Genomic DNA, 26,019 nt, shown 5'->3' with positions numbered 1-26,019 from the left:
AAAGAGGCAAAAGCCCAGCTGTTCTACTTGGGCTGGGGTCCCTCTTCCTGTTAAAAATGAAGGTCACTGCAGCTGCTAACATCTCAGTAACCATAGTAACAGAGGACCACATGACAGATGTCTGATCTCCATCAGAAAATGTCTGGTATTAAGTGTTCTTCATCCTTTCCCTCACCCCCACCCCAGACCTTGTTAGGTGGCATTGAAGTTCTCCCAGGGGACCAGCTCAGGCATGGGAAATCCGGACTGAGAGCATTAATTAAACCTCTTATTTCCCCAGAACATTTTGCATTGCCAGGCCCAGGAGCCAAGAAAACCTCCCAGGGAAGCTCTTATGAGAGAGAATGCTAACTCTACCACCAGGGAAAGAGGCACTTCAGCTCCACAGCTGGCAGCAAATGAAGCTCAGTAGGAAAATATGCCTGGCGTACAGCAGGCACAAAATAAATACTTGCAAAAGAGTCAGTTGAATCAAATGGAGCTCATTTAGCAAATGGGATTCCTCTTGAGCCACTGGAAGTCCTGCATGAGATCATGTGAACCACTCACCCTTTTCAACAGTTCCTGAGTGCCTGCTGCATGCACCCATGGGTGATAGTATGGAGGCTCTAAAGGTATTCATTTGCTGAATGAATCCCATGTCCCCGGGAGTGTCTGGGGCTCGAGGGCAGGTTGGGAAGTATGTAGAGGGCAGGGATCACATCACAAAGGGCTCTGGATTCAACTGGAGTCTCTCGGGTTTATTGCTGCAGAAGCTTTGAAAGCTTTTATGCATGTGAGTGACAGGATCAGCCCTGTATTTCAGAAACATCCTTTTTGATGCCCTGTAGGGAAAGGATTAGAGGGAGACTATTGTTTTGACCAAAGAAACAATGTTCTAGGACTGCTGAACCCAGACCTTAAGAGAACTGGCAGCTTCTGCTTCCTTCCTCTTAGAACCTGGCTGCCATGCTGTGAGAAGCTCCAGCCACGCGGAGGAGAACCCAAGTGCTCAATACACAGCCCAGCTGTGCTCTGGGCAGCAGCCAGCACCTACTGCTTGCCATGAGGTATGCCATCTTGGATGTCCCAGAAGATACCAAGTTGAGTAGGCAAACCGCCCAGCTGAGCCCAGTCAACATGAGAAGTCACAAAAGAATTGTTCTTGGGTTTATTTACTACGTCGTGGGTTTATTCTGCATAAGTAAATAACAAACAGTGGGAGGTACCAGATGGTGGTCATGTCTCGGGCTCAGCAGAAAAGGTTTGGTTGGAATGATCATAGATTTGGGAGTCATCAGCTGCACGGGAAGTTGAGAGCCCTGTTTCAGATGAAATCACCTCCACTCCTCCTCACACATGTCCAGCATGCTTAGAGCACAGCCGACTCACAGCAAATGCTTGCTGAATTAAATGAAACCCTGCATAATGAAAAACACTGGAAATCCCCGTTTTGTGATTTAAGACAGTCCTCCTCATGCCTGGAATTCTAATTTCCCCTCACTCTAAGCACGCTTGTTTTCCCCCTCTCTGAATCAAAGTGTGTACTCCTAGCTGCTGCATGCGATACTCTTTATCATTCTAAGAGAAGTCCTTTCCTTGAGGGTGGCATGCGGACTTGGAATCTGCATACCTGAGTTTGGGTTCAGGATGACTGGATTTTTCTAGCTGCCCCACCTCCCCTCTGAGCCTCTGGCTTCCTCATCTGTAAATGGAGATGAGAATATCTGCAAATCTGATTCGGTAATAATGGTAGATTACCCGGTCACGGCTAAAGGAAGTGCAGATGTGAAAAGAATCATTGCAATCATCCCCACCAGGACGCGGTACAGCCCCTCTCCCTGGTGGTAAACACACAGCAAGTTCGGGAGATAGGAAATCTCCAGCTTTGTGTGTTTGAAAAAGCTCCTGTTGATTTTCCAGCCTCCTCGGCCAGAGGGGGTGAACAAAGAAAGGGTTAGCAGTCTGGTAAAACGAACCCCTACTCGGACGGAGTCTCAGGCCTGGGTTTGAGCCCCGGTTTCCCTGCTAACCTAATGCACAATGTGACCTTGGCCAGCTCCTGCCCTTCTGAGGCCCAAGTGTCCTTCTACGTAAAGCGTGAAGGATGGCCCGAGATGACCCTCACGTTCCTTCCACCTGAACGGCTCAGGCTCCGGTTAGGGTCGGGGGTCCGGTCATATGCTGGAGGGGAGGGATGCTGGCTGACGCGGAGCTGAGTGCGGGCGCACCAGCTCGCTCCGGGTCCAGCCTCCTGCTCTGACGTCCTCGAGCCTCCCTCCCTCCCCGTCCCTCCGGCGGCTGGAGAGCGGCTGGCGCGCCCGGATCCCAGGCCCGGGAGGTGCGCGGCGGCGGGACCCAGCCCCGCGCGGGGAGCGGGCACCATGGTGCTGTCGGTGCCCGTGATCGCGCTGGGCGCCACGCTGGGCACGGCCACCAGCATCCTCGCGCTGTGCGGGGTCACCTGCCTGTGCCGGCACATGCACCCCAAGAAGGGGGTGCTGCAGCGGGACCTGGACCCCGATCCGGAGAAGGCGAAGCCCGGCGTGCTCCGGTCCCAGCAGGTGAGCGGGGGGGGGGCGCCTTGGTCTCCCCGGGCCGGGTGGGGTCTCCCGGGCAGCGGCGGGGGAGTGGGTGGCAGGCAATGGTCGGCGTTCTTCTTTGCGCGATAGAGCATGGCGGGATGTGGGGACCGCGGACGTGCTCGGGGACCCTCGGGGGGGTGTGGGGGGGCTCCTGAAGGCCTGGGGGTGGAGGAGGGGTCGGGGAGGATAATGAAGGGTATGGGGGGCTTGCGGGGACAGGAGAGGAACCGGGACAGCGAGCGCTAAAGGGGCAGGCATGGGAGGGAATGGGAAAGGGGGCTTGGATGGGAAAGGGGCTGGGAGGGGATTTGGGGGCTGGGAGGCGAGCGTGGGGAACTTGGAGGAGTAATAAGACCGGGACGCTGTGAGGGGGCTGGGGGAGCGGGCTGTGAGGGTTAGGGGAGACTGAGAAGGGAATGGTGCAGAATGAGAAGCTCGAATTGGGGGGAAGAAGAAGGGGGGCTGTGAGAGCGAGGAGAGGGGCCAGTTGTGGGCTGGCACAGGGAGAGCACTGACAGAGTGGAGAAGGGGGAAATCCACCAAAATCCAGAGAGCAGGTGGCCGCTGTCGCTGCAGTGGGAGCTGGGGAGGGGCAGCTGGGCTGGGTGTGCCTGGGGTCTGGAGACGCAGAAGAATATGGAGGGGCCTGGAGGACCCTCACCCTGTCCTAGCAGCTCTCAGCTCCAGCCAGACTGAGCAAGTAGCTGAGACCTCCCCGAAGGTGTGTCTGGAGATGCCCCTGGAGACAGGATGCCTTTTATCCCATGCATCAGCTTGTCCCCAGAGCCTCTTTGGGCAGGAAATGGGTGGTGTCCCCATTGTACAGAGCAGCAGAAGGGGTCTGGGAGAGGTTTGGAAGGACTGCGCTACATGGGCTGCGATCTCCAGGACACATTCCCAAGGTGGCGAGTGCAAAATGTCCTCTGGAGACCCGGGAGGAAGTCTGGATGGAAAGACTGGAGGAAGGCAGGCCCTGGGGCAGGGGGTGACTTAATGACTTCCCAAGGCCCTCTAGATTCCTTCCAGAGCTTAGAGTTCCAGGGGAGGCACTATAAAGCTGTGATTCCACCTTCCTTTTGCCAATTAATTATTCAAAAGCTCAGACCCAGTTGCTCGGGGCCTGTGTCAGTCACTGAGAGTGGAACGAAATGGCTGCTGTCCTTGACGCACTTACAATCCGAGAAAAGTGACATTGACACCGGCAAGAACAGGAGCCAACTGGGCAGTGGGATGTGGGACCCAGAACCATCTGAAATGGGAGTAGTGGGCTACCCGCTCCAGGCGGGCACAGGGCGGGGGAGGGGGTGTTGGATGAGCCCTTCTCCAGACGTTGGGTCCTCAACCTCCTATCCCATCCGGCACGCTTCAGGGACAGCCATTCTTCTGCCTTTCACAGTGGTGGCCCTTCAGGCACTGTCTCCTCCCCTTCCCAGAGAGAACCGCTGGGGACAGTGTTGGTGTAAGTGACCTCCGGGGTCCCTTCCAACTCTTTGTCTTACTGAGGACCAGTAGCCCACGCAATGGTCAATGATCTGTTACAAACCAGATCATGCGTCTCCCTGGCTTAAAATCCTCCACAACTTCTCACTGAGCTTGGAACAAACACAGCAAACCGGAGCCTGGCACGTACTCTGTGCCAGGCTCCGTTCTAAGTGCTTTACACTTAATGCATTTAGCAACTCAATGAAGGACGTATATGATGAGCCCAACTTAAAGCTGAAAGAGCTAAAGAGAGGGTGAGTGACTTGCCCAAGGCCACACAGTTCGAGAAGTTTTAGAGCCGGATTCTAGCCAAGCTGGTCTGGTTCTGGAGTCGATGCTGTTAGCCACTCCACTCCACTTCCTCACCTGCTTGATGTGGCAGGTGTTTACCTCTCCAGCCAAGCTCATGCCAGTTGCCCGCTTCATGGGCCGTCTCAGCTTCCCTGGATTTTTTGATCCTTCTTGAAGACATCAACCCTTCCCATTTTCCTCTGGCTTTTCACACAGATGGCTCCTTCTCATCCTTTAGGTCTCTTTCTGTTTGAATTTTACCTCCTCAGGGAGGATTTTGTCTACGGCCACATGTAACAAAGCCCTCTCTTCCCCATTACGTTCTCCATACCATTCCTTCCCAATTCTTTCGTAGCACTTGGGACAGTTGGATGTGATTTTTCATATCTACTCACTTGTACAATATTTATTCCCAGCACCTACTCAGTGTCTGGAACCTAGTAGGTGCCCAATAAGAAATTGTTGACAAATAAAGGCATCCCAGTGCCCAGCCGTTGTGGATGATTGTCTGAGTTATTTCTTCAAATGTGGATGCATTTTGCAACCACTGTGCAACCCAGGGCTAGATCATAGGGACACAATAAACATTTGTTGATATGTGAGACCCATCCATTCACATCCCTCACTTGGCTCCCTCAGTGACAAGGATTTGGGCCCCTGGGGCTGAATCTGTAGGTGTGAATGTGATGAAATTGAGATCTCACAATGTCGGTTTGGCTGCCATTGTGCTCAGACTGATTCAGCTGCTGACCCAGATAAAGTACACAGAGAAAAGACACTATGTTGACATTTCACAAAAAGTAAAGGAGGTGGTATTAGGGGTGGCAGATGGCAGCAGGGTGATGGGCGTGGCACATGTTGACAAAGAGGAGGAGAGTCAGGTAAGGAAGCCTCTCTGAAGATGTTCCTTAAACAAAGAGGGCATGGGGGCTGGGGAAGAGGGTTCTAGATTCCTGTAGCCACTGACAACTGGGATGTCTCTGGGATATAGAGTGACCGCCCATGTCTCTGTAAGTCACTGATTGTGGTTGCTGGAAAAATTCCTTGGATTTGTTGGCCATGCCTGGGAATCCAATTTCTGGTCATGAATTGCAGTGATTTTGAAAAGCACTTTGAAGCTTTCCCTGAGGGTTCTTAACCTGAGGTCCACAGACCCCAACAAGGGGTCTATAGCTAAACTGTAAGGGGTTCTTGGTCTTGGAGAGGAAAAAATTGTATCTTTCTTTTCATTAACCTCTACATGAAGCTTAGCATTTTCTGTAAGTAGGAGTATAAACAACACACCACAGGAATATTAGCAATATCTGTGACTTGGTCCTCAAGGGAAATCACAGAGAGTTGCAGAGCACAGCACAGCTGTTGCAGATGCTTTATGATAACATTTATGCTCATCTCTAATTCTAAATTATGCACTTATTAAATCCCCCACTAGATCCTATTATTCAATGAAAGAATAAAGAGACACACATATAACCATTTCCCCGATTGATTTTATTAGATGTACTGTTGTAGTCCTATGTCTTTTATTTGCTGCTTTTCAGACATTCTTCTCCAGACAGCTGAAGGAATCCATCCAGCATCTCCACCATGTGGGAGGTGGCAGAGGGGGCAAACCCTCAGTCACCGCTGTTCATGCCTCCAGCCAGCTTCAATTCATAATTTGTCTTGGCTTTTCTGAAATATACATTGTGAACCCTTTATCCTGCCTTCTTACACAATCCCTCACCCTCACCTGCGTGCAGCCTTTCCAGGGAGGAGAGGGATTCAGTTTCACTACACTGTCCTTGTGATCTGGCAGCATCACCTGGGACCTCCCTCCCTGTGGTCAGCCCAGCTTTCAAAGCTCGGTTATTATGCAGTGATTACTGGATGCTTGAGCCAGGAGGCAGAGCAGAGAGGCAGACACGGTGTGTGTGTGTGTGTGTGTAATCGTCTTCGCTTCACCACTGTTGCCGCATCTCTTAGCAAGAGGCAGCCAGACCCATTGGTTCCTTCCCCCAGAATTTCCTTTTCATGCTTGTCTGCACAGGCTGTCACTCACAGCATTTCTGGGTCCTTGCAGAGGAAGCCCTCCTTTTGGAGAACCTAAATAACTACAGAGCAAGTAAGGGGAACTGTCAGTGCCCTGACACATTAGCACGAGTTGCAGTCCTGTTCTCAGAAAGCTTTCATTTCAGGTCTGATTTTTCTTCCCATCTGGTGCTTACCTTGCTTACATGAATCTTCTCAAATGAGTCTCAGAGTTCCCAGAGTAACCCTGCTGCTGTCCCCTTGAAGCTATGTGGTCAAAAGCTCCTAGCTCCCAATGCTACTTACTACCAAACTATAAAATCCTACCCTCCTTCCAGCAGAGTTGAGACGGGATGTGGCTTTTGATGGAACATAGTGTTAGTTCATTCAGGCTGTTATAAGAAAATACCACAGAGTGGGTAGCTTATAAACAAAATTTATTTCTCATAGAGCTAGAAGCTGGGAAGTCCAAGATCAAAGTTCTGGCCAATCCAGTGTCTGATGAGGACCAGCTTCCTAGACTCTTGGATGTTACCTCACCTGATGGAAGGGGCAAGGGAGCTCTCTCCTGCCACTTTTATAAGGGCACTAATCGTATTTATGAAGGCTCCACCCTCATGGCCTACTCACTCCCAAAAGCCCCACCTAATCTATGACAAAGGAGGTAGGGATATACAATGGAGAAAAGACAATCTCTTCAATAAGTGGTGCTGGGAAAACTGGACAGCTACATGTAAAAGAATGAAATTAGAACACTCCCTAACACCATACACGAAAATAAACTCAAAATGGATTAAAGCCTCACCTCCTAACATTTTCACGGTATTGATTCTTCCAATCCAAGAACAGGGTACATCTCTCCATCTGTTTGCGTCATCTTTGATTTAAGGGGACGCAAACATTCAGACTACAGCAAACACTAATAGATTCAAAGTTTTTAACAAATAATTTAAACACATGCTGTATTTTTATCAAACAACATATGTATAGTGGAGTCTTCCCCCCCACCCCCAAGATCAAGGAGTGTATTTCATTTCCCTTGTATCCCTGACAATATCCGGTGTGATAACGGGCACATGATAACCCTTCAATGTGTATTTTGAGTTAAATCATCATATCGTGACATAACACTGAATAAGAGAGTGAAGATGCAAAAGAATGCACGTGGTTAAGCTTCCATTTCCACAAGATTTGAATTCAAGCCCATTTATGTCTGGGGTTTCCGCTGGGGGCAGGTAATGACTGGGGCAGAGTCGGGAGCTTCCCAGCTTTTGTTTATAAGCTCTGCCTCTTGACGTGGTGCTGGTTCCACAGCTGTGTCCACTTTATGAAAGAAAATTTATCCAGCTCTACATTTATGGTTTGTGTACTTTTCTGTATGTAGTTATAACTCAGTAAAGTTTTTATTATTTGTCAAGTTGTGTTGTAATGTTTGTGAACACTGATTTAGTTATCAAGCCACTATTTATTTTTTTAACCTCTTTATTGGGGTATAATTGCTTTACAATGTTGTGTTCGTTTCTGCTCTATAACAGAGTGAATCAGCTGTATGTATACGTACATCCCTATACCCCTCCCTCTTGAACCTCCCTCCCACCCTCCCTATCCCACCCCTCTAGGTGGTCACAAAGCACCAAGCTGATCTCCCTATGCTATGCAGCTGCTTCCCACTGGCTCTCTATTTTACGTTTGCTAGTGTATATATGTCCGTGCTACTCTCTCACTTCATCCCAGCTTACCCTTCCCCCTCCCCGTCAAGCCAGTATTTTTAATACCAGGATGATTTGGGGACTATAATCAAGAGACGTGGCCCTCCTTTTTGTGGTCCATTATGCATCACCTCCCTGGCCCTGTCTGCCTTCTTCTGCTATGCCTGTGGCCACCTCCTCCTTCGGACTAGGGACCGGAGAACGTCAACGTGGCCTGATTAACTCTCCCACCTGTTTTCCTCTTCCTTAGAGCAACATCCTCTCAGATCACTTGTCTGAATGCAGACTTGTCAGAGTGAGGATGGATCAGAGCCCTGATCTGCATTTCATCAGCTAATAAGCTCATTCACTAAAGTTGAATGAACACATGCTAGGCGCTGGGATGCAGCAATAAAAAGACAGGTGTATGCTGTTCCTTGCAAGGGGGGAGGTAGACAGTGAAGCCAGCAGTTGCCGTGAAGCGTGTTACAGTGCTACCATGACAGGCGAGGTATGGGGGACCATGGGAAACCCTTAGGGCGGGAGTCCCCACCTTCGGCCCAAAGTGGAACTTTCTCCAGTTCTCGTTGGCTACTCTGATGAGGTCTCCCCTCTACATCAGTGATCGCAGGAGGCCAACATGAATTGCTAACCCCGCTCCTGGAACTGATTTGACTCTGGACTGCCGTAAGGTCTGACCTCTTTGGATTCTCAGTCCTTTTAAAGAATTGATTTCTCAGCTGATCTCCTGGCTGGTGAACTTTCCTGTTCATATAAACAAACAAAGAAACAAAAAATAGATCCGTTTCCACAGAATAATAAAGAATAGTGATAGCATAGCTAACATTTATTGAGTTCTTTATGTGTGCCAGGCTCTGTTCTAAGCTCTTTAACCATATTAATTTTATCCTCACAATAGCCCTATGAAATATGCATAATTATTACTTACATTTTACACGTGGGAAAAGTAAAACACAGAGTGCTTAAGTAACTTACTCAGTGGCAGAGCTGGGAATCAAATTTAGGAATTCTGGTTCCAGAGCCCACACGTTTGACCACTAGGCTGAAGATTAGCAGAAAAAACTAGTCGAAATTTTACTTGAGCCACTGCGTTTCCCCAGATATGGCATAAAGGTGTCTACAATATATGAATCTTTGCAGATCAAAGATTTGCAGAAACCTTTCCAAAAGCTTTGGATGTCTTTGCTGCCTCTTGCTTCCACCAGGCTTCAAGCACTGGGTGCAGCCCTGGGCCCTCCAGAGAAATTTACACAGTAAACATGTTTGGGCTGGTCGCTTAGCAACAGGGAAGACAGTATGAATTTTGCATCAAGAAATTAGCATAGATTATTTCAAGGAGATGAGCGCACGCCCACTGGAAACCCTTGGCCCTTTGAAACATAATGTGGACTTTTGGTCTGTGTCCATCAATCCCTTCCTGGTGGCAGGTCCCAGACCCGTCACATCTTTTTCCCTTTCTAGTTTCTCCTCTGGTTCAGCATGTAGATAATTCATGTTCATGGCTCTTCTCTTCATGTGATTGACGGTTCACTAGCACCTTTTGTTAATTCCAGCAGAAAGTACTGCTGCATCTTTCGACATTTTTAGACTTTCAGATACTAGCCCGGATTATCTGGGGTACAAGAAGGGGAATAGAGAGTCCATCAGAGCACAATGGAAGAAACACCTGGACGAGAAATCAGAGGGGCTTAAGTTGAAGGCAGAAGGAAGGGGAGAGACTGGCAGGATTGGGAAGCAGCAGACCCAGAAGACAAAGAAGAGGAGACAAGTTAAAGAGTGACTGGGGCTTCCCTGGTGGCGCAGTGGTTAAGAATCCGCCTGCCAATGCAGGTGAAACGGGTTCGAGCCCTGGTCTGGGAAGATCCCGCATGCCGCGGAGCAACTGAGCCCGCGCGCCACAGCTACTGAGCCTGTGCTCTGGAGCCCGTGAGCCACAACTACTGAGCCCGCGTGCCACAACTACTGAAGCCCATGCGCTTAGGGCCTGTGCTCTGCAACAAGAGATGCCATGGCAATGAGAAGCCCATGCACTGCAGCGAAGAGTGGCCCCCGCTCGCCGCAGCTAGAGAAAGGACCTCGCGCAGCAATGAAGACCCAACGCAGCCAAAAATAAATAAATACAAAAAAAAAAGAGTGACTGTCCCAGCGTCAGAGACCAGAGGGAGAAACGAGAATATGCGTGGAGGATCCCTGCGCTGTCCACGCTATTGACCTACAACTTCCCCAAAACCAGTAACAGCTTATCTCCGACTCGTTCCTTGATGTTACTGCATTCACTACGTCCAGAGCTCCTTTCTGCCAACAAACATTGGGAAACCCTGCTTTGAGGATGGAGAAGAGCTTCACAGAAACAGGTTTTAAGGACTAAGGGATTCTTGGACTTCCCTGGTGGCACAGTAGTTAAGAATCCGCCTGCCAATGCAGGGGACACGGGTTCTAGCCCTGGTCCGGGAAGATCCCACATGCCGCGGAGCAACTAAGCCCGTGCGCCACAACTACAGAACCTGCGCTCTAGAGGCCGCGAGCCACAACTACTGGGCCAGCAAACCACAACTACTAAGGCCTGCGTGCCTAGAGCCCGTGCTCCGCAACAAGAGAAGCCACAGCAATGAGAAGCCCACGCACCGCAACGAAGAGTAGCCCCCGCTCGCCGCAACTAGAGAAAGCCCGTGTGCTGCAACGAAGACCCAGCACAGCCATAAATAAATAAAATAAAATAAATTGATTTTTTAAAAAAAGCTTTAATAAAAAGAAGAGAACTAAGGGATTCTGAATGTACGTGTCTGAATCAACACACATGTGCCTACAAAGGGCCCCCTATAACCAATTTGTTAAGAAATAATGAGTTAGGAGATTTCTAAAGGAAAACAGATGAAAAAGCTAGATCTATTCCTTCCTCCCATCTCTCTCAATTTTGTTTATTGAGCGCAGACCTGTGCCAGATACTGTGTTGGGGCTGGGGATGCAGGAACCGCCCCCTCCTCAATGACACAGTGACCTTTCTCAGCCTTCATGAAACTTACATTGTAATGGGGGAAACCAGACTTAGTAGAAGAAGAGCACAGATCAATGAAAATGTGTGATGGTGGCAAGTGACCTAAAGAGAAAATTCTGGTGCTATGAGAGGGTAAGGTGGAACTGATGCAGGCAAACAGGTCAGGGAAGGCTTTCCTGGAGGGAGTGATGGCCAAGCTGGGAGCTGGCGTAGGAGGGGAAGTTAACCAGGGCAATGGGGAGGGGTGTGAGGGGTTTCAGATAGGAATGAGGCCGTGCAAAGGTCCTGGGACAGGAGGCAGCCTAGCACTTAGGAGGGCCCAGGGAAAAGTCAGTGTGCCTGGAGAGCAGAGAGAAAGGATGCCCAGTGTATATGATGAGGCTGGGGAAGGGGACAGGAGCCTGGACAAGCAGGGTATTGCAGACCATGGGCAGGTTCCTCCATTCCTTTATTCATTTATGTATCAAACATTTATTAAGGCCTATGTGAGGGACACTGACCTGTGTACTGACAGTGCAAAGGCTACAGTTATTTTCAAAGCTTTTTAAAGTTAAGGTGAAATTCACATAAAGTTAACCATTTTAAAGTATATGAATCAGTAGCATCTAGTACATTCACAATGTTGGACGATCACTACCTCCAGCTAGTTCTAAGACATTTTTATTCCCCCTGAAGAAAGCTCCATCCCCATTAAGCAGACACTATTCCTCTCTCTCTCTGCCTTCAGTCTCTGGAAACCACCAATCTGTTTTCTCTCTTTATGGATTTGCCTCTTCTGGACGTTTCATATATTTGGAATTTTAAAATCGGTGACTTTTTGTGCCTGCCTTCTTTCACTTAGCATAGTGTTTTCAAGATTCACCCATATTGTAGCGTGTATGAGGAGTTTATTTCCCTTTATGGCTGAATAATATCCCATTATATGTACATGCCTCACTTTGTTTATCCGTTCATTTGTTGATGAACATTAGGGTTGATTCTACCTTTTTGGTTATTGGAATAGGGTTGCTATGTATATTCCTGTACAAGTATTTGTTTGCGTACCTATTTTCAATGCTCTCAAGTATATACTTAGGAGTGGAATTGCTGGGTCGTATGATAATTCTACGTTTAACTTTTTGAGGAACCTCCAATTGCTTTCCGCAGCAACTGCACCTTTTACATTCCCACCAGCAAGGCATGAGAGTTCCAGTTTCTTCACATCTTTGCCAACACATTATTTTCCCATTTTTTGTTGTTATTTTTTGTTCTTTATTATAGCCATCCTAGTGGGTGTGAAGTACTTTCTAGGCTTTTAATTTAAAAAAAAAATCCAGACTCTTATTTTTAAAATCTTCATCAGTATCTTGCACGTTTTCAATGAGCATTTCTGCTCTGTATTGAATGCCAATTACAGAGAATCCACATGGGCACACCCGTAAAAGCATGTCATGGCCCCTGAGTCTCACAAGAGGAGTGGAGTGGGCAGCGGTGCTGGCTCCCCTGCTCTCCCAGCAAATTTGCACCTGCTACTCCATCCTTAAAATATGGTGCATGTTATCACTGTCACCTTCCTCATTCTTTGCCCCAACCTTTAGTCCCTCATGGGTCCCAATCTGCTTCACCTAGGTTCCTGGGGGCCCTACAAACCCAGGTCCAATTGAGGTGCTATTTAATACCTTTCAACATCGTTTCCTCATGTTGGCATCATCAGGGCAGTGTGATGCCAGGAGGAGGAGCCTGGATCCCCTACCGTATCCATTCACTGCACACACACAAACTTTCCCACCAAGGAGTTCCCTAAGTGCTAATTAAACAAAGGGTGTTTTAATTGATTCATATTATAGACCATTCCTGGGAGAGTTTTACATGGTGTTTAAGAGCATTACAGCAATACACAGTGATATTTGGGGAAGCTGATTGAGGTTTTGGGTGGACTTGGAATGCATTATAATTTTCCCTATTTAAAATAGTGGAATACAAGCGACTGCTCTCTGAAATTCACTAGCCAGCGTGTTTCCATGAACAGATTAGAGTCAAATAATGAGGGGTGGTTGCATGTATGAATATGTGCACATGCATATGTGAATGTGAATAGGCACATATGCATATATGAATGAGAGAAAGGCGAGGAGCAGCGCATGGAAAATCTGTGAAACTGAGCCTTAGTCTTAGTCCGTCTGGCAGAGACCCTAGGGTACCTTGACGTATTTCATTGACTCCCTCCACCCTCCACTCATTAAATCCAAGACATACTTTTCCTTCATAGAAAAACTGAGCAGGCTTTGCAGAGAGCAAGAGAAATGAGGAGAAATGTTGAATGACTGTGTGAGTCATTGGACGGATGGATAGATGAATGGGGAGGAGATTCATGGGGCCACCGTCTCTGCTTGCAGCCAGAATAAAAATCACAAGCACAGAAATGCAGGGGAAGGTGCTGAGCTTGTGGAAGAATCTCTGTGCTCAGCTTCAGTGACACCGCGTGGGATCAAGACAGGCCTGGAGGGCGTGGTGGCTTCACTTTGCATTGGTTTCCCTACCTTCAAGCCTCTGTTCACGCAGCTGACATTGGAGACAGTTAAAAAAAGTCTCCCGTTGCAAAGACCAATGAGATAATACCCTGGGGGGACCACGTTTTACTTGGAAAATCATCATAAACCACCTCGTTTTGGACTTGCTGTTAAGAGTGGCCTGATGAGAGGGATGTAAGTTACTGAGGCAGGAGAGTGAAGACTTTGCTTTTCAAACAGAATTAAGAATGATGTTTTGGTGAGTTCCCTGGTGGTCTAGTGGTCAGGATTCAGCAATTTCACCACCATGCGCGGGTTCAATCCCTGGTCGGGGAACTGAGATCCCATGCAATGAGGCCAAAAAGAGAAAAAAGAATGATGTTTTGGAGAGGAATGCATTTGAAGATGAAGAGAAGGTTGGGGAAGAGCAGTCTGGTTGGGCAACTAGAAGACTTGCTGGAAACAGCTGCTGCAGAATGAAGCTTAGAATAACTTCAGAGAGCTCTAAGCTCATTCCGTGTTTCAGATCCCGCCTCCCCTCCACCCTTTCTCACAGTGCACTCCCCAAGCATCTTAGAATGTGTTTTTATTTCCAGCACCGTCTGTTCACAAAGAAAGGGCAAGGATACCAGAGAGACGTACATACAGTCAAGGCAGTGATGGTACGTCAAGAGACGAAACTCCATAGGAAAATGTCAACGTGGTCTCAGGGCATTTTGGCACATTCCCTGCAAATGCATCATCTAATAAGCCCGTCTCTTACCTTGCAAGTGGGACGGATCCTTTAAGTAGCAACAGGACTGTCGCCCTTTGTGTGACAGCCTCATTACAGCCCTTTGTGTGACAGCCTCATTACAAAACTTGCAGAGACAAAGGACCAAAGGACGGAAAGGAATGAATAGGAGCATAAGTATCCCGTTGGTAACCACTACATGGTAGACTTGTGTTTGTTTTTGGATACCCACCAGTATTAGTTTTAGGTAAGAACAATCTAGCTTTTTGAGATGACTCAAAAGAGGAAATTACCTCTTAGAACGAAAATGTTCATTTCAGGATCAAGCCACTGAGATATAACAGGAAGCAAATTAGACTTAGACCCCAAACCTGAATTTGAATTCTACCTCCAGCATTCTCCAGCTAAATGACCTTGACCATTCCAAATCCCACTTTCCTCATCGACAAAACAGAGGTGATAACAATAAGGTTCTCTACGGTAATATTAAAGACTAATTGAGATAACGCTTTTGAAAGCACCCAATACTGTCAGCACCAGTCACTACTCAGAGTATATTTTAGGTATCTCTGAATCCTTTTCTTATTTATCCTTTACCAAAACAATGACTTGTCTGTATGTTCATTACATAGGAAAGAGAGAGTTCATAAAAATATTCCAGGGGGCTTCCCTGGTGGTGTAGTGGTTGAGAATCTGCCTGCCAATGCAGGGGACACGGGTTCGAGCCCTGGTCTGGGAGGATCCCACATGCCGCAGAGCAGCTAGGCCCGTGAGCCACAACTACTGAGCCTGCGCGTCTGGAGCCTGTGCTCTGCAACAAGAGAGGCCGCGATAGTGAGAGGCCCGCGCACCGCGATGAAGAGTGGCCCCCACTTGCTACAACTAGAGAAAGCCCTCGCACAGAAACGAAGACCCAACACAGCCAAAAATAAATAAATTAATTAATTAAAAAAAAAAAAGTATTCCAGATGTGAAAAATGAAAGCCCTCTGTTAGGATGCGAAGGGTGGGCATGAACATTACACTTCTAGGATATTCATTCATTCAAAAAATATTTCTTGATGACCTATCATGTGCAAGACACTGAGTTAGCAGTAGGGACACCGCCGTGACTGGGCAGACAACATCCCTGACCTCCTGCAGCTCATGGTCTACAGGTAGAGATCTTCATTACACCGTCATACAAATGAATATAAATCTAACTGTGTTAGGTGTGGTAAGGGAAGCAAGAGTTCTCTCAAGAAGTGATAACTCCTTAGTGCTCCAATCTTAACATATTTGGAGACTCCCTTCAGTAAAAACATTTTGAGCTTGTACCCCTTATACCTGTATATTTAATTCTTTGTGAAGCATATGTAGACTTCATATTATGTATACATATTGCTCTACTAATATATTGTGTCCATAATAAAACACGCACAAACATGGACCTTTTAAAACAATAATGCAAAAATAAATTATAAAATGAGATTCTGTAATTTTCTTCCATACACCAAATGGACTGTCTTGCACACCCCTGTAGCATACAGTTAGTGCCATTTACTAGGTAAAGGTATTGGGGATGAGTGTTTGAAGTCTTCTAGGCATAGGGCATGTGCAAAGGCCCTGTGGAAAGAAGAAATATCACTTAGGAGGGACTGAAAGAAGGTCAAAGTGGGTAGAGCACAGAGGGCACAGGAGGGAGTGACTGCAAGCAAGCGAGGTGGGTCAGGCCAGAGAGCACCACACAGGGCCTTCTGGGCCACCATTAGTATTTGGATATTTATCCCAAGAGCAATGGAAGCTACTGAAAGGTCTTAAGTGAGATGTGACGTGGTCAGATTTAGGCCGTGAAAACATCCTTTTGGGTGGGGAAAGAGTAGAAACGGGGATACCAGGGAAACCCTGGAAAGAGACCGTGATGGCTTGAGCCACTATGATGGTGGCAGTAGTTTGGAGAGATGTTTAGAAAATAAATTGACTGGCTTTGCCTGTGGGTTGGGTGTGGGCTTCAGGAAGAGAGAGGAGTTAGGGACGACACTAAGTGTTTCACTTAGGATGGTGGTTGCAGTTAATGAAACAAGGATGAGGCCATGGATTTTAAGTCATGAGTTCATCTTTGTGCAGGGCAAGTGTGAGGAGCCTTTGAGCTATCTCCATGAAGATGTCAATTGTGCTGGTGGCTCCACAGGTCTGGAGCTCAGAGTCTGGCTGTGATATATATTGGGGAATAGCAACCACAGCCATGAGCATGGCTGAGACCGCCTGGGAAGAGTGCAGAATGAGAGGGAAGAGGGCCTAAGAAAAAGTACCAAGGACACCAGCATTTCATGAGACAAGGAGGGGTGGCCAGAGAGGAAGGAGAAAAACCTGGAGAATGTGATATCAAAATAATAACAATAACAAGAGAAAAACTTTTGAAGGAGAAGGGAATCACTGAGAAGTCAAGTAAGGTAAGACTGAAAAAACCCATAGGAATGAGACAGTGAAGGTTACCAGTGACCTTGGAGACCAACAGTGACCTCCAGTGGGCTGACGGGGCCTCTGGGAAAGTGTAGAGTGGCTGGAAAGTGAGGAATGAGAACAGCATTGAGTATAGGCAGTTCTTTTGAGATGCATGACTGCAAAGGGGTGGAGAGGGCTAGGGCTGGAGCTGAGCAGGGGAAAAGAGGTCAAAGGAATATTGAGCACAGTTGAAAGCTGTTGGGAAGGAGCCAGTTGAAAGAGAAGGATGAACGTTCAGGAGAGAGGGAGAGAGAGATTAAAAAAAAAAAAACAGCTAGTGTAAGGCTCCCACATGGGCAGATGGGGCGCAAGGCTCGGATGGAAGGACTGGTCCTGGAGGGAGGGAGAGTGGGAGACACCTCCTGCAGTGTCACAGGACAGGGACGGGCACAGCATCTGTCTGGAGAAGAAGGGCAGGTCGCTGTGTCTGTTAACAGGACGCTAAGGGGCTTCCGTTCTCTTGATTTCCTTTTTCTCTATGAAGGAAGTCAGAGGAGAGAGAGAAATTCCAAAATGTGGGCTTGAGGGAGGAGTTAGGGAAATAGTAGGATTTCTGGGGAGGACTGAGTTTAAGGTTGGAGATCATGAATTTATCATGGAACCATCCACCCTGTCTAGGTGACTCTCTTGCGGCACAGGGCTATTTGATGCAGCATCATGGTTTAGCGTGGCTCATCCACCACTGGAGTTTCACCACGTGGCATCAGGGAAAGGATGGGAAGGCAAGGGAGGGTATTGTTGACATCATGGCCCATTTTCTCATTTGATCCAGCATCTAGTATGGTGCTTTGCACCTCTCGAAGTTTTTAATACGTGCTTGCCAAACAGACACACCTGTGGGTTGGAAGCTTCAGGGCTTGAAGCTTGAAATGAGCTGAGGAAAAACATTTGACCTTTATAGTAAATTGGAGCCAAATATTCTGATATTATTGACCTTCCATGATCTAATCGTATTTTGTGACAACATTGCGTAGACTGCTCGAATGTTGGCCCTTGTCATGCAGAAGGGAAATCCAATAGATTTGGATCCCATTTAAGAGAAGGAACAGCTACATCTAGGGATGATACTCACCAGGTTTGAGTCAGCCAAAGTGGCAGCTGGGACGAGAATATTAGAAGAAGCCCCCTAGTGGCTGTCCCTTCCTTGAAATCTCCTTGCTGCCGTCCCTTGAAATCTCCAAGAAAGTCCCATGGTAAAGAATTAAAAAAAAAAAAAAAAAAAGTATATATATAACTGAATCATGTTGCTTTACAGCAGAAATTAACACAACATTGTAAATCAACTCTATTTCAATAAAAAAAAAAAAAGAAAGTCACATGGAAGAACCAATCTGTTGCCCAAATATTGCTGTGACTGTAGACATCCAATGACACTCAGGGATTGTTTTCTTGGAAAAAGAAAGAGACCTGAGAGGTAATAATGGAGGTACTTTTCCTTGATGCAGCTCTCTTGGATTCTTCCTTCTCCCTACACATCGCTCCACCCCTAAGCATTGTCAACTCTACTACCTGGGAGAAGTCTTCAGCATTGGAGGCCCTTCACAGCCTGGCCTCAACATTCCTTTGCAAATCCATCCCTCAGCCCCAACCTTTCTCTTCAGCTGGTTTGCCAGACTCACCACACCCTGAACATGCTCCCCTCTGTACCCAGGCTGCTGCCTTTCTCTCCATTTGAGATACCTCTGCCTCTCCTCTCCATAGTTATCCTTGAATGTTGGGCTGAAGCTGCTTCTCCAGGAAGCCTTCTCTGATCTCACTGACTTTGAGGAACTCCTCTTTAGGTCTTCTGTAGCACAGAGTCCAGACCTTTGGCCTTTTAATTCTACCTTCTTTACTTATTTCCCTTTTGTAAAGTATGCATCAGGAGGAGCAAATAGCTTTCATCTTGCATACCAATTCTTATTAATTGGTAGTGGCTTCCTGGATCCCTGAGCTGAACAGGCTGTGTCTGATCACAGCAGGAAAGAACACTTTGATCGATTAGTCATGTCTGCCACGGGCAGAGGGTAGAAGAGTTGTAGCATCAGAGCCTTGTATTTCCATTTATGGAATATCTCACCTCCACCATTGGATGGTAAACTTCCCAAGGGCAGAGAATTATTCCGTGGTACGTAGGATGGTTGACTACATAGTTAGCAGGCAACAAGTGTGTGCTGATTTCTGTTTGGGCAGAAATCTGAAGGTTGATTAATTGGAGGGTTTTGGCTTAAAACCAAAATATAAGGAGAATCTAGTTAAACAATCACTGTCCTGTTTTGAAGCCTTGTTTTACAACTTGGCAGTTTTTTATACCACTGGGTTAGAAATTGATGTGTTTTCCAAATGTCTACACATGAGTGGAAGGAAGTCTTCAATTAGTGGTTTCTGCACATTTTTTCTGAGCTGCATCACCTTTGATGGGTGCTATTCACATACTTGACGGGTTCTGCAGAATTCATCTCCTTTCTCTCCCACTCAGAAAAGCGTATTAGAACACAAATGTGTGAAAGAGCTATTGTTATAAGAAAAACCCTGAATGTGCTCTAATCAATTTTTTAAATGAGTCAAAAACTATCAAATTTCAGTACTTCAGCCATCATATGTAGTATACTGGCATAATAACAAGGTTGGAAATTGTTGCTTTTGTCAATGGTTTCATCAATTATCCAAGCATCATAGAATCAAGAAATCCTGTAACTATTCTGGAACAAGATCCTGAATTCAATGCCAAGAGGGTATATAACCACATTTTCCAACCTTTAATACCAAACTGCCTGTCTTACATTAAAAACATGGCTCGCATAAATCAGAAACTGAGAAAAAAAATCTAAAGTATCCAAACGGACACTGTTGCTTAAGACCACCGAGACCAATACCAAGTAAGCATGTGTGTTCCCATCTTATCCAAACTGATGATGAAGCAGGGCTGAGATTCCCCTCCTACACATGGACTCAGTTTAAAGAAAGACTTTTTAAAAGTCTCTAGTGAACCAATACAGTGGAGGGGACAGTGGAATTTTAAAAGTTAAAGGCTGGTTGAGGGACTTGGTTCAGAGATGAAACCCATTGTCAACTATGACAACCGATAGCCGTGCTATGATAGCTGGAGATGGGAGGATAAGGATGGATAGATGGGGAGGGAAGGCTGCGTTTGAGCCCCAGTTTACTGACCAGGAGAGTTTTCTGTGCCCTTTTAAAATAACCTAGCTTTGAAACAATGTTTCTGACGAGTGTTGATGAGGTTATAACATAGTCTTGACCTTGTCGTGGCTCAGGTCACAAGTGAAACATATTTTCTGCAAAAGGAATGTCAAACCCAGATTCAGAACTGAGAGCAGGAACAAGGCTGAGGCCCAAACACCCAGGCGGGTCATTACAACAGCAACCAGGTGGGGAGCGGCATGGGGTCATCAATCTAATGATGTGAGATGTGACAGCACATCAAATGCAATGATCTGGACGTTTCCATTTTTACCAGTTTATGGTTGGTATCCAGAGACATTGTCCACAGGGAACCATGTTGCGAAATGTCAGTTAGCAGCACTGGCTTCGTGGTGGACTCGTGGTCCAAGCCTAGAGCTGTCATACATTAGCTGTGGGATCCTGGACAAGTTTCAATGTCTCTGAGTCTCAACTTCCTCCTCTGTAGAGAAAGGAATTAAGTTATTTTTATTTACTAACACTAGGGTATAGAAAAGAGAAAACAGTAGGCACTTATCTCTAGGGTTGTGTGAGGGTCAAATGCAGTAAAGTCTGTTGCGCTTTGCAGAGCGTCTGGTGCAGAGGAAGTGGTAGAGAGATGGTGGCCATATTGCCCTTTCAGGCTTTGTGATGTAATTGATGGAGTCAATGCAGCACCACTTACAAGATTCTCTGGGTGGAATCTTGACATTGTGTGGTTTCCAGCCCTGTGGAATTATTGTTTTTGAAATCTGCGTTTGAATTCTGTGTCCTACAGAAGAATGGGGATAATGGCAACACTCATTGCCCCTCCTTTTCTTGTAGGGCTTTAAGCTTTGTTGGTACCCGCTGTTCTCTGAACACACTGCAGACTTTCATGCTGCTGCCTTGACCCAGAAAGCCCTTCCCCCACTTCTGCACTTGTCAAACTGCTGCCCGGGCTTCGGGGCGGGGCTGGGGGACAGCAACCAAAAGTCAGAGTCTCTGAATCGTTATGAAATTCTCCTCCCATTATACACCCCACCCCACCCTGTCCCTTCCCCGGGCAAAGTTTGATGTGCTTCTACGCACTCTGTCTCGTGTTTCGCTGGTCTCCATCATAGTGATTATTATTATACTAATCCCCCCACCACCCACCCTCCTTCACCAGCCATCCACGCATTGATTCCATCAATCATCACTGAACTGTTTGTGGGGAGCCGAGAGGACGTGACAGAGGGAGGTCGTGCCTGTGAGCAGCTCACCACACAAGAGGACGTTTCTCCATCTACCCTGCCTGGCGTTCTAGGACCTCCCCCAAACCAGGGCGTTCCCACGTGAGCCTCAGGGACCACCTGTGTCACAGTCACCCTAGGGAGCTTCTTAGACACACAGATTCTTTAGGATCCACTTAAGACCTCTGAGTCAAGGCAGGGGAGGCACTTGGGAATCTGATTTTTACATTCTCCCAGGTGAAATTTCTACACATCGAAGTGTGGAACCAGCGCTTCAACTCTGTTCCTCTGACTAAAGGGCATGCAGGGGCAGAGTAAGGGGTGGCCCGAGCAACAGTCTAAGGGGCACAAAGCATGGGTGAACAGTAAAGGATGACTACAAATATGAGGAGGTGGGAAAGGGCTGGAAGCAAGACAGAGTGTGTAAACAGAGGACTCTGGAGAGAGCCAGCCTGGGTTTGAAACTTGCCTCTACTACTCACTAGCTGGCTGTGTATCCTGACCTGTAAAATGGGATTGATCATAGCAGCACTTCCTGATAGGGTTATTATGAGGATTCAGTGAGCTCATACTGGAACAGTACAGGGCACAGGTGGGCAGAACCACAAGATGGAAGAGGCTGGGAGGACTCTGAGTTTGGAGAACAGCCAGCAGACCCTTTAAAACTGAGAGAAATCAGCTTTTATTGTGTTCAGCCACTGAGGTTTGGGGTTGTTTGTTACATAGCAGGTGGTCTTCCCTGACTAATGCAAGGTCATGATCAAGTGTCCTGCTAGCCAAGAAGGTTCAATCAGTTGTAGGCGCGTGCAAGGATGCTCCACAGAGGGAATGGGCAGAGAGGATCAAGGCTTTGGGTTGTTAAGAGCTTCTATAGCTGCACCTCAAATTCTCTTCAGAGGAGTTATCTATACAGTTGGAATGAAAATTTGGACAGATGGTTGTTCACACAGACTCTGGGAGTTGGTCCTTCCCTGGAAGCAAAATGACTGTTTCTCTCAGTTAACTTCTAGCTTGATTTATTGTATGTTGTCCAACATAAGAAGAAAGAGCCCTGCTTCTCCACTAGGGCACGCATGTGTGTGTGTGTGTGTGTGTTGGGGAGCAGAGGGAATGTGGTACTAGCCACTGTCCTGCAAAATATCCCAAGTCACAAAATAAATAAGCGAAACTTTTGTGTACTGATGGTAATCTAAAACACCTTAATACTAAAACAATCATATGGAGTCAAATACAAAAAGTCACATGAACTTGACGATAGAACTGGAGATTTCAAGAAAGAATCCCAATTACTCCACAAGACTTCCCATTCTCTGGAGTATGTGTTACCTTCGTCTGCCTCTGGTGCTGCTTTGGAAGGAAAGTTTGAGAAACACTGACCCAGAGACCAGTGGATCCTAACTGCAGGTCCACAGGCAGGTTCTGGGCTGGCCATGTGTAGGAATCACTTGGGACACTCACTCAACATTCAGATTCTTATGCCAACCCCAGAAAGCCTAATTCAGCAGGCGGGCAAGAGACATGTGTTTGTGTGTGTGTGTGTGTATCTCTATCTAAATTTTATTGAGGTACTGTTGTCATATAGTGAAATGCACACATCCCAAGTCACTAGTTTGATCAATTTTGACAAATCTATCCTCTAGGCTGTAACCCACACTTCTACCATGCCTCTTACCACTCAGTTCTCCCCAGTAGCAATCAGAACCACTGTTCTGATTTCTATCACCATTCATTAGTTTCACCTGTCCTAGAACTTCATCTACATCAGTGTTTCTCAATCATGGCACTATTTACATTGGGGTGAGATAATGCTTTGTTGTGGGGAGCTGTCCTGTGCATTGTAGGATGATGGCTAGCAGCATCTGGCCTCTACCTGATAGCAACCTCCACCCCCAGCTGTGACAAGCAAGAATGTCTCCAGACATTGCAAGTGTCCCCTGAGTTGAGAACCACTGATACAAATGGAATCACACAGCATAGATGCTTATGTACTATGCCTTCTTTTGTTTACCATGTTTTTGCAATTTTTCCCTGTTGTTGAGTATATTCACAATTCCTTTCTTTACTGTTAAGGAGTATACCATTGTAAGAATATGCCGCAATGTATCTACCCATTCTCCTGTTGATGGACACTTGGGCTGCTTTCTGTTTTTGGCTAGTATGACTAAAGTTACTATCAGTATTCGTATATAAGTCTTTTTGTCAACATGTATTTTCATCTTCTTTGGAAAAATACCTAGGAGTGGAATTGTTGGGTCATAGGGTAGATATATGTTTAACTTTTAAGAAACTACCAGTTGTTATTTACAATGGCTAAGACATGGAAGCAACCTAAATGTCCATCAACAGATGAATGGATAAAGAAGATGTGGTGCATATATACAATGGAATACTACTCAGCCATAAAAAAGAATGAAATCATGCCATTTGCAGCAACATGGATGGACCTAGAGATTATCATACTAAGTGAAGTTAAGTCAGAAAGAGAAAGACAAATACCATATGATATCCCTTATATATGGAATCTAAAATAGGATACAAATGAACTTTTTTACAAAACAGAAACAGACTCACAGACATAGAAAACAGATTTATGGTTACCAAGGGGAAAGGGGGTTGGGGGAGAGATAAATTGGGAGTTGGGAATTAGCAGACACAAACTACTATATATAAAATAGATAAACAACACGGTTCTACTGTATAGCACAGGGAACTATATTCAATATCTTATAATAAACCATAATGGGAAAAATATGAAAAAGAATATATATATTCTTTTGTGCTAATAAATATGAAAAAGAATATAGATACTGGCCCCAATGCATAACTCAAAAACTACATAGACTCCAGGGTCAAATAAGTATTTCCAACATTCGCCAAGGGCTTGCCATGCCAGCCTCTGTGCTAAGAGCTTACACCCAGTTGTCTTTTCTACTCCTCAAACCAACCTCAGGAGATAGGTACTATTATTAACACCCCCTTTTATAGCTGAAGAAACCAGGGGCACAGAGAGGTTAATTAATCAGACCCAAGATCACACAGCGAGTAGCTGGCGGAGCCTGGACCCCACCCGAGCTGTCTTGTTTTAGAGCATGAAGTCTGACCACAAGGCTGTATTGCAAACTCTTGTATACATGTTAGTGTGCATAATTACCAGTGTCAGAGCCCAGAGTGACAGAGGCTGGCAGGTCCCTGCCCTCTGACCCAGCTCCCCTCTGAGGGGGACTTTGCCATGCTGAGCTTCAGACCCTGGCCACAATGGCCTGTGTTTGGCCTCATCTGAAAACTCTATGTTCAACTCTCTCTTACTCTGCCATCTCTTTTTTTAAAGTTCAAGTAAAAAGGGCAAAGCCATCTGTTTCCATTTCCAGTTGGGACTGTTTCCCCCACCCGTAACTTCCTGGACGCTGTGATGCTTTAAGATGGATGCCCCAGAGTGAAAACCCGAATTAATAAACAGTCTTTAGGTGAAAAAATTAATCATGTCACAAAAGGGGGTCACCTGACATCTCTAGTAAGGTTAAACGTTTGTTTACAGATCATTTACTACATAATTAATTTCCTTTTTATCAACATAAGCCCCATAAAAAAGGACAGCATCTGTCTTGTTCACTTCGATGTTCCTAACACTTAGCGTAGGACCTGGCCTGTCGTAGGGCATCAATAAATACTTGTTCATTAAATGAAGGTTTGTCCCTCCCCACCCATACCATCTGTCTTAGCCTGGATGACAGGAAAGCTGACCCTGCCAGAGGCCTCTGGGCTTTTCTTCATCAGCAAGTGCCATCCAGGGATGCAGGAGGGAGGAGAGGGGGGGGGCACGCACAGGGAGCGCTACTGAGCCGGCCACCAGCTGGTGTCAAGGGCGACTGCTGGATCTCGAGGTGTCATCTTCTGAAATGTCACTGAACTGTTTGGGAGGAGTAGCGAGGAAGAAGGGAGGAGCCCACAGTGGTCGAATTCCCCCCATGGAGTTTTAACTCTTGACACATCCGGGTTGCCCTTGGGTGGACCCAGAGTGTCCTTAGGTGTCTCACACCTCAGCAGCCACAGAGAAGCCCAGGGCAGGTGCAAGAGGAGTGTGGCACGGGCGAGACATAAGACACTTTGGGGCTGTGCCTATGTGAAGCTGGTCGGTGTCCACGCAGAGCTGGCCACGTGGGGAGGAGCAAGTGGCTCATGGCCCCGGAGACAGGCGAGGAGGGAGAAGCCAAGGACACAAATCAGAAGGGGCTGATGCTCCAATGAGGGTGTCCCTCCCATCTCTGTACCTGCAGTGCCGAGCACAGCTGGGCACTCCCTAATCGTTGAACACTTGCCTCCCCTGGAAACCTTCCCTGATTCATCCTGCATCTCTATTTCCAGACCTTCTTTTCTGGGTTCAAGGGGCACTTAGAAAGAGAATCCCACTTAGAAATCTTGCCCCTCCTACATCGGCGGTGTAAGGCTTGAACTCAGGTCCTCCCATGGGGTTTGCCCTGCTGAGCACCTCCTTCCTCCCAGGCATTCATCCGCTCCACCTATAATGCCTTCCCAGGCTCCCTCCCTCAAGCCCCAAACCTCTTTTCTGCTTCTTGGGCATTGAAGTTTAAGCTATTTAAGTGGAAACATAGAGGCACTTGAAAGATGTGGTGGAACCAGGGTTTTGAAACGCAACAAATAAGATTGTACAAGGGAACGAGATAGGTAATCAGCTGCTGCTTTCACTACTTGGAGAGGCTCATGTAGTGGTCAGCAGACGCTGCTTCTCGCCTGGTCAAGGGCTATAAATCATTCTCCACTAAAGGCAGCCATTGCCGTACAGGATCTTAGCAAGGCAGGACAAGGATAAACAGTAAAAGAGGATGCCTTTGGCTGGATGCAGAGGGGCTCAGGGAGATGTTTGAGCCTAGG

General features: G+C 46.8%; 1 protein-coding gene across 1 annotated transcript in view; it reads left to right on the top strand.

The window, feature by feature from the left end:
• The first annotated feature begins 2,363 nt into the window (after window positions 1–2,363).
• SYT13 (synaptotagmin 13) overlaps window positions 2,364–26,019 on the top strand; it is a 46,078-nt gene continuing 22,422 nt past the window's right edge. Inside the window, exon 1 of the mRNA XM_068556402.1 lies at window positions 2,364–2,543. Within this exon, the coding sequence (XP_068412503.1) occupies window positions 2,364–2,543 (180 nt within the window). The remainder of the gene's footprint in view (window positions 2,544–26,019) is intronic.

The sequence above is a fragment of the Eschrichtius robustus genome, chromosome 11 (assembly GCF_028021215.1).
Source record: "Eschrichtius robustus isolate mEscRob2 chromosome 11, mEscRob2.pri, whole genome shotgun sequence".
Classification (NCBI taxonomy): Eukaryota; Metazoa; Chordata; class Mammalia; order Artiodactyla; family Eschrichtiidae; genus Eschrichtius; species Eschrichtius robustus.
This window is presented reverse-complemented; position numbering and strand designations above follow the sequence as displayed.